Genomic DNA, 14,305 nt, shown 5'->3' with positions numbered 1-14,305 from the left:
ATTGAAGCAGCAGTTCATGATGAGAAATACATTAACGTCTATATCTCACTAAAATGAGTTATGTAGATACTTGCAATTCCTTCTTCCACACAGCATAAAAGGTGGAGGGGAAAGAGCAATAATCACACACAGAAATGGGACTAAAGGTGCAATGGGAAGGGGAAGAGTGGCAATATGGTATAATCAAGCCACTAGCAAAAAATAGACACTGACTTCATACAAGAAAAGGGGATATTGACTGGTGGTAGCAATTGTGAGGATTAAAATACCCTTGTAGCCTGAGGGAAACTAGAGGCCATAGTAATTTACTCTCTAGGAGTGTGTAAAGTCATTGAAAACTGCAAATTATTACCAAGTTACATATGACAGGTTAGTAATGTGCCCAGTTAATTGCTGGTGTAATTTCAGACTTAAAGTCTTCCATCTTGAGGTCTATAAAATCATGCATGGTATGGAGAAAGTGAATAAATAAGTGTTATTTATCCCTTCACATAACACAAGAACCAGTGGTCACCCAATGAAATTAATAGGTAGCATACAGAAGTACTTAAACATGAGAAGCAAACATAAGGAACAACAAACAAGAAGAAGTACTTCTTCACACAGTGCACAGTCAACCTGTAGAACTCATTGCCAGGGGATGCCAAAAGTAAATCTGGGTTCAAAAAAGAATTAGATAAATTCATGGAGGGGATGCTAAGATTAGGAGAACAGTGAAACCTTTTGTCAAACAAGAACAGTTTGGCTTTAGGAAAGGACAAGGAACCACAGATGCCATGTTTCTATTAGCCAAGGTGGTCAGGGATGCAGCCCCATGCTCTGTGTGTCCCTAGGCCTCTGACTGCTAGAAGCTGGGACTGAACGACCGTGGATGGATCACTCAATAATTGCCTTGTTCTGTTTGTTCCCTCTGAAATATTTGGCATTCATCACTGTCGGAAGACAGGATACAGGGCTAGATGGACCATTAGTCTGACCCGGTAGGGCCATTCTTATGTTCAGTGGAGTTATACCAGAGATAAAATTAGCCTAGTTAATACACTTAGTAGTTCTTTTGGTTCATTGCTAATCAACTGATAATGGGAGCTGTAGTGTATCACCAATCATTCAGGTGATAGGAGAAACCCACTTTATAGGAAGGAAACTTATTTTATATTGACAGCTGGAAAATACATTATTCAGTAATGCAGTGGTTCTCACACTGTGGTTTACAGACTCTCTGGTACTCTGGAGAGCCTTTTCTAGGAGTCTGCAAAAGGAAACATTTTAAGTGACAGGTTGTGGTAGAAAGAAATGTTGCCTGGGGGAAAGAGGTGTTGCCATCGTCCCTAAAAGAGGGGGGGTGGGGGGCTGAGTGTGTGTGTGTGTCTGTCTGTCTGTCTGTCTCTCATATGAAGAACTCAATCCAGTGGAGAAGTGGAAGAACTCCTGTAGAGGTATATTAGTAATCCAGGGGCAGGATAGGCATCTTTTAGTCAGAGTGAGGTGAAATCCAGGAGTGCTACGTGTATAGTGAAGTTCTCTGCAGTGTGAGCAAGGGTGGCAGAATCTGAGCCCAAATGTTTATTTCACTGGATTCTAACGTTATCAACCAAATTGAGACTCAGAAAGGATATGTTATGTAACATGTACAATCTCTTAACACACTTCCTTTAAATAAGATTAATAATAACTTTCTCTCTCTCTCTCTCACACACACACACACACACACACACACACACACTCTGTAACAGTCAACTTGCAGTGTTGGTTTTTATTGCTTGGCTTTACCACATCAGGGTTCTGCCCCCTATTCATAGGGTTACCTAAATAAGTCATTGGGTGCAATTTTCAAAAGGGCCTAAGTGTCTTGGAGCCCAAGTCCAGTTGCAACCAGTGGAAATTAAGTGTTTAAGTTACTTAGGCCATTTTGAAAATACCATCCACTATGACTTTTAGGGTCTTGAACTCTGAGTCCTTGTCTGTGTAGACTGATGTGTTTTTTCACAAAAGATTCAACACTTAATTTTAAAAATGAAAACATTAGAATCTTTTTTTACCCATTTTCCAGTGTCCCATTTCAGAACACAGCACTCAAGATGAGTCATTGCCCATTTCTCCCCCTTTAAAAATGAAAATCTTTTAGTACGTGTAAAGTCATATTAAAATAGAATCACTAACCTTTCTACACAATCAACCTTTTCTGCTCAAACACCTATAGCCACCATCCTTTTTCTGTTGTGAGTAATTAAGCATTGTGTAAGACACTTTTTAAAAGGCTTTGATTAATCATCAAATAAATTGGATCACTGACAGACTGAAAGCCATCCACACCTCCCAGAGTGAGTAATAGGTGGGCCTGTGCCAACAGTATGTGTCACACATGAAGCCAACTCTGGCAAGCAGTGCCTTCTGTCACTCATAGTTTTAGTTCTTCCTCCTCCTTCTCCCCTTGTCTCATCATCTGGAGTCAGGTTGTCATGCAAGCATCCACCATCATCTTCTGGCTGAGGAAGCAATAAGGTCCACCTGCTTTCCCTCTCCTTTGATGCAATCCATCCATCGCTTCCTTGACTTTTCTTGGGCTCTCTTTCCTACCGCCCACTCCTATCATGCTATCCTCACCAGGTCCTTTTCATTCATGCTCTGTATGTGACTGAACCAGCAAAGTTGCATTTCCTAGATTTTGTCAGCCACATCACACTTCGATTTCCATCCTAATGCTTCATTTTAAAATCTCTCTCTTTATGCACTCTTTTGATTGCACGCAGACATCTCATCTCGAACACCTGTTGGCCCTGAATCTGTTGTTTCCTTACCATTGTCCCTCTGGACTACAAGTGCGAGAATGACAGATGTGGTAAAAATCTTGGGCCAGAGAGACATAAAATGGATGAGCACAGTGGTTACAGCAATATGGCATGGCAAAAAAATCCCTGAAGGCTGGTGCGACTCTATGTGTACGGTGGGCAGCAATAAATTCTGGAAAGGGGGCAACGATATAAAAGTGCTTTTCTTATTTATAAGGCAGAAACCAGGGGAAAGGCAAAACATAAGTGTGGTTCAATACTGTACTCTGAAAATTAGGCCACTTACTTTGGTGGCTAAATATGGATTTAGGTGCCTAACAATATTTGTTCTGAAAACAGTGGCACTGAATAAACCCAAGCCTTTTTTGTGCTTTTTAGGCATAGCCACATGTTGAAACAATGCAGGGTGATACTGCTCCGAAGGGAATTCTGGGGAAGCCACCCAAGGCTGTGCATGGGTGCCTGTCTTATGGAGTTCAGCCTGTTTTTCTTGTGCACTGGTCCCATTTCCCTTGGGCACGTGGAGAAATCACTCCTTACATTCTCTGTAGCATGGAATTGCAATACTGACAAGCCCTTTCATGGTATGAATGGGGTAATGGTTCTTGTGGACCATCTCCCCTTCTGTAACTTAGATGGGGTCTCTTTTGTATATGGCAATATAAAATAATATTTTCTGCATAAATAATACTAGGGATCAACTAATATATTTAAAATAACATTACACTGTATCTCAAGAGGATATAATTTTGGCTCCTTATATCTGCAACCTGTGGCTCTTGCATACCTTTATAATTCTGCCAATGATTTTTAAAAATGCTATTATAGTCTCTAGCAATGGGCCCAGTCAGTGCTCTGCAGACACTACAGCACACTGCACTGTTGTACAGAACTGCTGTAGCGTACCGTAACAGTGTTGATAAAGACTACCAGCATATACTAGCCAAAAGAAAAGGAGGACTGGTGGCACCTTAGAGACGAACCAATTTATTGGAGCATCAGCTTTCGTGAGCTACAGCTCACTTCATCGGATGCATGAATTGAGCTGTAGCTCACGAAAGCTTATGCTCAAATAAATTGGTTAGTCTCTAAGGTGCCACCAGTCCTCCTTTTCTTTTTGCGAAGACAGACTAACACGGCTGTTACTCTGAAACCAGCATATACTAGATCACTGTAAGAGCATTATAGGTCTGAGTCTGATCTCACATACACCACTGCAAATCAGAAGTAAATGTTAAAGTAATCTGTTTAAGTCAATGGAATTACACTGGCATAAGAAGGCAAGAGTCAAGCTACTCTTGACTCACACCAGTTTCAGGAAGATCAGAATCCAGCTCTATTTCTAAATGTAGTCCACCTAACCAGCATTTTTGTATGTGTGTTTATTCTTTTAAAAAAAAGATTTATTTATTAAAAATTATAAAATTGGAGTCTGATTAAAATTCTAACCAAAATAATGAACTAAATGCAGTGATTGTGTCACATGTGGTTAGGCAACTCTTTCCTGTATAGAGATAACAGGTGGTGGGGGGAAAAATTCTTACTGAGATAGTTGCAAATTACTGCTCTACTCTAATATCAGTTAATTTACTCTGGAATTAGTTATTTTCAGAGTCCATAGGTGATAACCAACTAGAACATGGAAAATGATCATGCCTCTGTTTTTTAAACCCATGTATTAATTGTGAAAAATAATAAAAAGTATAATTAATGGTTTCCACAGCTACAGTGTTTCTAGAGTTTTGGAAAAGGCGGAGAGCTGTGCTCACCTATGACTGGGATCTCATAGACTGGGAGGATGAAGAGGTAAGATCGCAAATAAGCAATCTAATGATGATCTTATAATCAACACAATGACAGTGTAAGTAGTAATGCTTTGTGCTTTGCTAGGAGAATTGAATTTGCTATATAACACTGGTGCAATAGATCAATAATGTATCTTGCAAGTAGAGGTGCATCCAAATTCAAATACTACTCTCCTCTTGGCAAAGTTTCTTTCTTTCTTTCTTTCTTTCTTTCTTTCTTTCTTTCTTTCGGAAGGGCAATGTTACTCCTTTTGTTTAAGCAGGGTATGTGAATAAAAAAAAAATCTAAGTGCCCATATTTAGCAAAGTGTGATGGGGGCAGCCAGGAATATCTGTCTGGAGTAAGCAGGCCCTTTAAGAGGGATTTAGGGGCCAGCTGTGGCCCTATCCCAGTGTAGCTTAAAGCTAAGGGATTTCTGGGACTTGTAGTCCTGAGGGACTATGGAAGCTGTTGAATGTGAAGCAAAGTATTCTGGGAATTAGGTCATGGATAAAAAGAGCTCCCTTCTCCCCACAAAGGGGAGACCAGGGAGTAAGCAAGAGGTGTTGTGTGGGACTCTGCCTAAAGAGAATGCAACTTGCTATTGGGTCCCTCCAGACAAAGAGCCCACCTCAGTGCTAGCAAAGGGCTAGGGAAGAGTATGCTATTTGGAGCTAGAAAGCCAAACACAGCAAGGACCTGATCCCTTTCCCTGCATATATTGCTAATCAGCCTTCAACTCCTATGATCCCTTTGCACCACAAATTTCTGATTCAGCCCAGAATCAAGCCATTCTAGAAAAGTGCCAGAGCCTAGACCTTGAACCACTTTTAAAGGGCCAGCTCAGCCTATTTCAGTCTGCCGTGGGCACCAACAAATAGCAAATAGTTCTATCCCTTTGCACATCTCATGAAATTTGCTCTGTAAGTCACAAGTGAACATTGCTGTAATGGAATTTAAGGCCACTCACCTCTAGGATAATGATTGAAATTTGGTCCAGGTTAATTGAGACCCAGAGTCATTATCGCTTCATGGCTCTTCTGGAGCCTCTTGGAGATGAGTTAATGATGTTAGTCTAGTTCCTAATGAACGTTTTCCACACCACAAAAATCACCACCACCACAGTTTTCTTAGCAATCTCAGCAGAGAAACCAGTGATTGAATCAACATGGCAACCCAACTCCCTTTCACCCCTGGAAGTGATTCTTCTAGCACCTTGGCTGGTGAGTGAGGGAAGACTTTTACCGCCATGATTTGTGCTGCTCCTGATCTCTGTGTGAATGTAATGACGTGTCTCAAAGGCTCTCCAATTCAGCCTCTTTCAAGGGCAGTTATTTGGATATTTACTTTAAAAATATGTGAAGCACTTTGGGAGGAAGGGAGCTATGCAACTGCCAGTCATTATCATTATAGAATGTTTATACTGATGCTTTGCTACTTACATTGAAGCAAATCTATGTCATTGCAGGAAGAGCTGCGTCCCCAGTTTGAAGCGAAATACTCCCAAGTGGAACGAGTAAATCCCATCACAGGAAAACCTGAACCTTTTCAACCCTTCCCTGATAAACTTAGTCGACTGATGGTGTCTGTCTCAGGAATATTCTTCATGGTAAAGTTTCTAATGATATTGGAAGGCCACTCTAGGCCTTATTTTGATATCACACCAACGTAAATCAGGAGTGCTTCCACTAAAGTTAATGGAGTTAGAGTGGTGTAACATGTGTAAGTGAGATCAGATTAGGCACAACGCTTGTCAATGTTCGATGGGTTGGTGGTGGCTTGTGGTTCTTGGGTGTGTGTGTGGGGGGGAGGTTGCACCTTTAGAAATTTGCAAAAATATAATATAGTAGGCATTTGTCTTTATATAGTAACAGAGAATTTTGTTTCAGTAGTCTAGTATTTTGTCTTTAATCTAAGACCGCTCCATGAAACAAATTGGGCTCTCTCCTTTTTAAAAGCACTCAATAATCTATTGATCTTTATTTCAGCTGTTTATTTGAATAGGTATTTTATTCATCTAATTACACATGCATTTATTTCCCTGCAGATTTCTTTGGTACTCACTGCAGTGTTCGCAGTTGTGGTCTATCGCCTGGTAGCTATGGAACAATTTGCATCCTTCCAATGGTATTTTATCAAAAAGTACTGGCAGTTTGCAACATCTGGCACTGGAGTCTGTATCAATTTCATGATCATCATGTCACTTAATGTTGTAAGTTTTAAAACTTTTAAAAAGAGGGATAAGGATTTCAAGTGATACATTGCATTTTTTAAAAAAATGAGTTACTGTACAGTTGTAACTCAGGTAACTTTGGTAATAGAGTGAAACAGAAACACTTTATGAACTCTGTGCACATTTTAGTACTGTAACAGTTTTGTTACAAATAGCTGATTGTGTAACACATTCTTGCCTTTCGAAGCACGTATTTTATTAATTTATATATAAAAATGTCTGCAGGTTGTTTATTTGTATTACAATAATATCCAGAGATTGTGCTGCAATTGCTTTTATTCAACAGCATGCTGTTGTTTCAATGGTTTTTGAGCTGCCTGTGCAATTCCTCATTACAAATATTTCACCATACCACTAAGTCTCAGTGGCACAGAACACCATTTTTACATTAGCAAAATCCACTGCTATCCAATTTGGAATTGTGATATCAATGTCGCAATCAGTAGAGGAAGTGTGAGGGAGGAAAAGCATCTACAAATGTAGGACTTCACAATAAGTGTAAAGTGTTCCAAAAACCTCCAGATGTTTCACAAAACACTTCACAATTTTTTTCAGTGATTTTTACAAAGCAGAAGAAATAAATCTATTCAGTCTTCCTGACTGAGATTTCTAGATCCTCTCCCAAATGTAAAAGGGTTCTTAATAATGAAATCTAGATTCTCCCATTTCTACTTTTCAACTCAGCTTTGTTATCAACATTTTAAAATCTTAGAGGCATTGCAGAATATGGTGTTAGTTTAGCTTTTCTCTACTAAAATATACGTTATTCGGTTTAAAATGTCTACTGTATTAGCAGATTTTATATTGGTATAAAATGTTCTCTGTCACTACTGATGGCATTCATAATTTCTCTACTATGATATTAGAAGTGTAAATAGGTAAAGATTAGGAATTATGTAGCATTGTAACTTCTTCTGTTATCTACTAAGTAAGTAGCATTCTTAAAAGCAGTCTCTCCAAACTTTTTGAGATTACTAATTATCGTATTTCCTGGTCATGAAAAGTACATACAAGCAAAACAAAAGCAATTGAAAACATGGAGACACTCCTGAAAACATTTGTGCTTTTACAATCTCAGTTATGCATTAGGGCTGAAGTTCGTTTGAGAAGAATGGGTGGGGATCATGACTGTACTATCAAATAAACAAGTAAGGCAAATGCTAACTAAATGACTCCTTGTACAAATGAATGCAAAGGGAAATCCTAGTGTAATAAATCTGTGGTTTCTCTCTACTTTCAGACCAGTCACATCCACTTATTAGAATCATAGAATAACACAGTTGGAAGGGACCTCTGGAGGCCATCTAGTCCAACCCCTTGCCCAGACCAGGACCAATCCCAACTAAATCATCCCGGCCAGGGCTTTGTCAAGCCTGACCTTAAAAACTTCTAAGGAAGGGGATTCCACCACCTCCCTAAGTAACGCATTCCAGTGTTTCACCACCCTCCTAGTGAAAAAGTTTTTTCCTAATATCCAACCTAAACCTCCCCCACTGCAATTTGAGACCATTACTCCTTGTTCTGTCATCTGCTATCACTGAGAATATTCTACATCCATCCTCTTTGGAGCCACCTTTCAGGTAGTTAAAAGCGGCTATCAAATCCCCCCTCATTCTTCTCTTCCGTAGACTAAACAATCCCAGTTCCCTCAGCCTCTCCTCATAACTCATGTGTTCCAGTCCCCTAATCATTTTTGTTGCCCTTCGCTGGACTCTCTCCAATTTCTCCACATCCTTCTTGTAGTGTGGGGCCCAAAACTGGACACAGTACTCCAGATGAGGCCTCACCAATGTCGAATAGAGGGGAATGATCACGTCCCTCCATCTGCTGGCAATGCCCTACTTATACACCCCAAAATGCCATTGGCCTTCTTGGCAACAAGGGCACACTGTTGACTCCTATCCAGCTTCTCATCCACTGTCACCCCTAGGTCCTTCTCTGCAGAACTGCTGCCTAGCCATTCGGTCCCTAGTCTGTAGCGGTGCATTGGATTCTTCCATCCTAAGTGCAAGACTCTGCACTTGTCCTTGTTGAACCTCATCAGATTTCTTTTGGCCCAATCCTCCAATTTGTCTAGGTCCCTCTGTATCCTATCCCTACCCTCCAGCGTATCTACCACTCCTCCCAGTTTAGTGTCATCCGCAAACTTGCTGAGGGTGCAATCCACACCATCCTCCAGATCATTTATGAAGATATTGAACAAAACCGGCCCCAGGACCAACCCTTGGGGCACTCCGCTAGATACCGGCTGCCAACTAGACATGGAGCTATTGATCACTACCCGTTGAGCCCAACAATTTAGCCAACTTTCTACCCACCTTGTAGTGCATCCATCCAGCCCATACTTCTTTAACTTGCTGACAAGAATACTGTGGGAGACTGTGTCAAAAGCTTTGCTAAAGTCGAGGAATAACACGTCCACTGCTTTCCCTTCATCCACAGAACCAGTTATCTCATCATAGAAGGCAATTAGATTAGTCAGGCATGACTTTCCCTTGGTGAATCCATGCTGACTGTTCCTGATCACTTTCCTCTCCTCTAAGTGCTTCAGAATTGATTCCTTGAGGACATGCTCCATGATTTTTCCAGGGACTGAGGAGAGGCTGACCGGCCTGTAGTTCCCAAGATCCTCCTTCTTCCCTTTTTTAAAGATGGGCACTACATTAGCCTTTTTCCAATCTTCCGGGACTTCCCCCGATCGCCATGAGTTTTCAAAGATAATGGCCAATGGCTCTGCAATCACATCCGCCAAGTCCTTTAGCACTCTCGGATGCAACGCATCTGGCCCCATGGACTTGTGCACGTCCAGTTTTTCTAAACAGTCCCGAACCACTTTTTCCTTCACAGAGGGCTGGCCACCTCCTCCCCATGCTGTGCTGCCCAGTGCAGTAGTCTGGGAGCTGATCTTGTTCGTGAAGACAGAGGCAAAAAAAACATTGAGTACAATAGCTTTTTCCACATCCTCTGTCACTAGGTTGCCTCCCTCATTTAGTAAGGGGCCCACACTTTCCTTGGCTTTGTTCTTATTGCCAACATACCTAAAGTAACCCTTCTTGTTACTCTTAACATCCCTCGCTAGCTGCAACTCCAGGTGTGATTTAGCCTTCCTGATTCCATTCCTACATGCCCGAGCAATATTTATATACTCATCCCTGGTCATTTGTCCAATCTTCCACTTCTTGTAAGCCTCTTTTTTGTGTTTAAGATCAGCAAGGATTTCACTGTTAAGCCAAGCTGGTCGCCTGCCATATTTACTATTCTTTCTACACATCGGGATGGTTTGTCCCTGTAACCTCAATAAGGATTCTTTAAAAAACAGCCAGCTCTCCTGGACTCCTTCCCCCCTCATGTTATTCTCCCAGGGGATCTTGCCCATCAGTTCCCTGTGGGAGTCAAAGTCTGCTTTTCTGAAGTCCAGGGTCCGTATTCTGCTGCTTTCCTTTCTTCCTTGTGTCAGGATCCTGAACTCGACCACCTCATGGTCACTGCCTCCCAGGTTCCCATCCACTTTTGCTTCCCCTACTAATTCTTCCTGGTTTGTGAGCAGCAGGTCAAGAAGATCTCCACCCCTAGTTGGTTCCTCCAGCACTTGCACCAGGAAATTGTCCCCTACAGTTTCCAAAAACTTCCTGGATTGTCTGTGCACCGCCGTATTGCTCTCCCAGCAGATATCAGGATGATTGAAGTCGCCCATGAGAACCAGGGCATGTGATCTAGTAGCTTCTGCGACTTGCTGGAAGAAAGCCTCGTCCACCTCATCCCCCTGGTCCGGTGGTCTATAGCAGACTCCCACCACGACATCTCCCTTGCTGCTCAGGCTTCTAAACTTAATCCAGAGACTCTCAGGTTTTTCTGCAGTTTCATACTTGAGCTCTGAGCAGTCATACTGCTCCCTCACATACAGTGCAACTCCCCCACCTTTTCTGGCCTCCCTGTCCTTCCTGAACAGTTTATACCCATCCAAGACAGAACTCCAGTCATGCGAGTTATCCCACCAAGTCTCCGTTATTCCAATCACATCATAATTCCCTGACTTTGCCAGGACCTCCAGTTCTCCCTGCTTGTTTCCCAGGCTTTGTGCATTTGTATATAGGCACTTGAGATAACCCGCTGATCGCCCCTTGTTCTCAGTATGGGGCAGGAGCCCTTCCCTCTCACATGCTCCTGCTCGTGCTTCCTCCCGGTATCCCACTTCCCCACTTACCTCAGGGCTTTGGTCTCCTTCCCCCGGTGAACCTAGTTTAAAGCCCTCCTCACTAGGTTAGCCAGCCTGCTCGCGAAGATGTTCTTCCCTCTCTTCGTTAAGTGGAGCCCGTCTCTGCCTAGCACTCCTCCTTCTTGGAACACCATCCCATGGTCAAAGAATTCAAAGCCTTCTCTCTGACACCACCTGCGTAGCCATTCATTGACTTCCACGATTCGACAGTCTCTACCCCGGCCTTTTCCTTCCATGGGGAGGATGGATGAGAACATCACTTGCACCTCATACTCCTTTATCCTCCTTCCCAGAGCCATGTAGTCTGCAGTGATCCGCTCAAGGTCATTCTTGGCAGTATCATTGTTGCCCACGTGGAAAAGCAGGAAGGGGTAGCGGTCCGAGGGCTTGATGAGTCTCGGCAGACTCTCCGTCACATCGCGAATCTTAGCCCCTGGCAAGCAGCAGACTTCTTTGTTTTCCCGGTCAGGGCGGCAGATAGATGACTCAGTCCCCCTGAGGAGAGAGACCCCGACCACCACCACCCGCCTCCTTCTCTTGGGAGTGGTGGTCATGGAACTCCCAACCTTAAGACAGTGCATCTCATGCCTTTCAACTGGTGGAGTCTCCTTCTGCTCCTTTCCCTCAGACGTATCATCTGGGCCACTCCCCACAATGGTACCTGTGGAGAGAACATGAAAACGGTTACTTACCTGGGTCCACATTGCTGGTACATGGATGTTCCCCCTTCTTCTTCTGGAGGTCACATGTTGCCAGATTTCTTCACCGTCCTCCTGTCCACACTGCGCAGCCTGCTCTGAATCTTCAGAACCTTGTGCCTGTAGAAGCATATCCTGACGTCTGTCCAGGAAATCTTCAGTTTCTCCTATGCAACGCAGGGTCGATACCTGTTGCTCCAGACCTTGAACCTTCTCTTCCAATATGGAGACCAGCTTGCACTTTGTACAGACAAAGTCGCTTCTGTCCTCTGGAAGAAAGACAAACATGGCACATCCAGTGCAGGTCACAAGAGTTGAACACTCCGCATCCATCTTATCTTCCTACTATGAGCTTCCTCAGGAGATGCAGTAATTACTCAGAGAAGTCGTTAGGGTGTAAGCCTCAGTGGGCTCACTCCAGGCGAACTCCCAGGCAAACTCCTGCTGTTTGCTGCTCTTCTGCCCCCCGCAGCTCAGCTGGTTCCCTGCCGCTCAGCTGGTTCGCGGAGTGCTGACTTTTTTTAAACAGCCACGCTCACCTGAAACAAACACTCCCAACTCCCGCCCTTTTCAGCCAACCAATCAAGCACTCACTCAAACTTTCAAGCTGCCCTCACTACAAACACTCCGATCCTCTCACCAAACACACACTCAGATACCCAGATACTCACCAGCACAGATCCCAGGCAAACTCCTTACTATTCCTAACAGTAAGGGAAAAACCAATGAATGCTCATGCAGATATCTGTTTATATATTAATATTTTTGTGAATATGTATTTGCATGAAAAGTATTCCTCCAGCCATCTCAAAATCTTTGTAGATACATATAGTCAGAAAATAGATCAATACCATCTGTAGCTTAAGTGACCAGTCACACAGGATAAATAGCAAATGATAAATTGCAAATAGTTTGATCATTCTGTGGACTGAAATATATTTCTATAAATCATTATATAGATAAATTCAAGCTATGAACATAAAAATCTAATTGTGTTTGTGGATAATTAGCCTAGAGGGAAAAGAGGGACTAAAATAGATGAATAATTTTTTCATTGCAAATAATTAAGACTCCTGTGGCTTCTTGCCCTCATCCCGGTTATCTTGATGTTGTAGGACAGTTAAATACTTGTTTCCTTCAAGTGCTTACTTTTATTCATTATTTAATAGATATCCTGATATTTTAACAATATAAAATCTTTGCAATAATTTATGCTGTTTCTTATTTTTACTTCAGGTATATGAAAAAGTTGCCTATCTCCTAACAGATTTAGGTAGGTGCATCAGTTATACTGTATAACTTTGTATTTCAATATCAAATCGTCAAAACCATTTTTAACATGCATAGTAATGTGGTGCCCTTTCCCAAACTATGAACTGCCTACCAATGGCAGTGAAAACTATTACCTAGCATATGGGTGGGGGGATGGGAGAGGGGAGAAAACTGGTCAATGGCCCCTAGAGATGACCAAATCCCTAGATCAAGAGATGCCCCCACTCTCCCCCACAGACTTTAGAGAAGTTTGGATCACAGATGAACTATGCAACTGTGGACCATTTCTAGAAGTCCTCATCCTGCAGTCTGCTTAGTACAGGGGGACAGCTAACGTCCATATGGAATGAATTCAGTGGAGCTGTCCACGGGCTCAGGTGTCACCCCTGTGTGGATCAGATTAGACGATTAACACCTAAATTGTTCCTTCACCTAAATACAGATAACTTTTGATTTCATCCTGCTGTATCAGATTTTGTGCCCCAGGATCAATTCTTTTTAGTTTTCAAATGCTAGCAGGCAAAGTTGGAAGCCTGAAAAAAATAGTGTTGTGTTTTTTTACCTGTCCCGCTGGTAGAAAGGGGAGATGTATCAGGTTAGGATCATGCTACATCCATTGGTCTCAGTTAGTGAGGAAAAAACTCCTCTCCCTTTTCCAGACAAATATTCTGACTAGTGCTATGTGAGGCCTGGGATTTACATTTCATGAACAATTTCCTGGTTTTGACATTTGTTTTCATTCCGAATTGGGATACAACAAAAAATTTCAAAATTTCCCATGAGTTTAAATTTTCAAAAAAATCATTTAGGGTTAATTGAAATGTTTCAATTTCAACTTCTTAGTGGTTTTAAAAAATATAATGTAAAATAAAGTTACAAACAAAGCAAAATATTCCATCCAAAAACGTGTAAAAGAAATGTTTTGACCTTATCAAAATGCTATATAAAAATTTTAAAACTAAATGTCAAAATTAACACATTCCCACTGAAAGTTGTTTGGTTTCAGCAAAATGCCATTTTCCACTGGCAAATCTTTCCATCAAATTTTCGACCAGCTGTAATTTTGACTCTTTAAAAAGAAATTAATAATAAAACTTGCAATCACCATTCAGTCAAAAAAGTTGTGATCAGGGAGGCTACTTTTTTAATTTCCAATCTGGTGCTGTGTCAATGTATTTTATCCTTAACATTTCATCTGATGTGTCCAATTTAATGATATAGTTGATTGTGCTGTAATTCACACAAAGAAGTCAGTCTTTCAATGTAACAGGAGGCTGTGGGATATGTACATGTACAATACTAAAGACATGGT

At 41.9% G+C, this 14,305-nt stretch overlaps 1 protein-coding gene across 12 annotated transcripts in view; it reads left to right on the top strand.

Moving 5' to 3' along the window:
- ANO3 (anoctamin 3) overlaps positions 1 to 14,305 on the top strand; it is a 403,981-nt gene that overhangs the window by 359,128 nt on the left and 30,548 nt on the right. For all 12 annotated transcript variants that reach the window (XM_073347809.1, XM_073347804.1, XM_073347803.1 and 9 more), the window contains 4 exons: positions 4,513 to 4,595; positions 6,043 to 6,183; positions 6,622 to 6,786; positions 12,958 to 12,994. In XM_073347809.1, the coding sequence (XP_073203910.1) occupies positions 4,513 to 4,595; positions 6,043 to 6,183; positions 6,622 to 6,786; positions 12,958 to 12,994 (426 nt within the window). The remainder of the gene's footprint in view (positions 1 to 4,512; positions 4,596 to 6,042; positions 6,184 to 6,621; positions 6,787 to 12,957; positions 12,995 to 14,305) is intronic.

The sequence above is a fragment of the Lepidochelys kempii genome, chromosome 6 (genome assembly GCF_965140265.1).
Source record: "Lepidochelys kempii isolate rLepKem1 chromosome 6, rLepKem1.hap2, whole genome shotgun sequence".
Lineage (NCBI taxonomy): Eukaryota > Metazoa > Chordata > Testudines > Cheloniidae > Lepidochelys > Lepidochelys kempii.
Note: the sequence above shows the minus strand (reverse complement) of the source record. Positions and strands in the feature narration are given on the sequence as shown.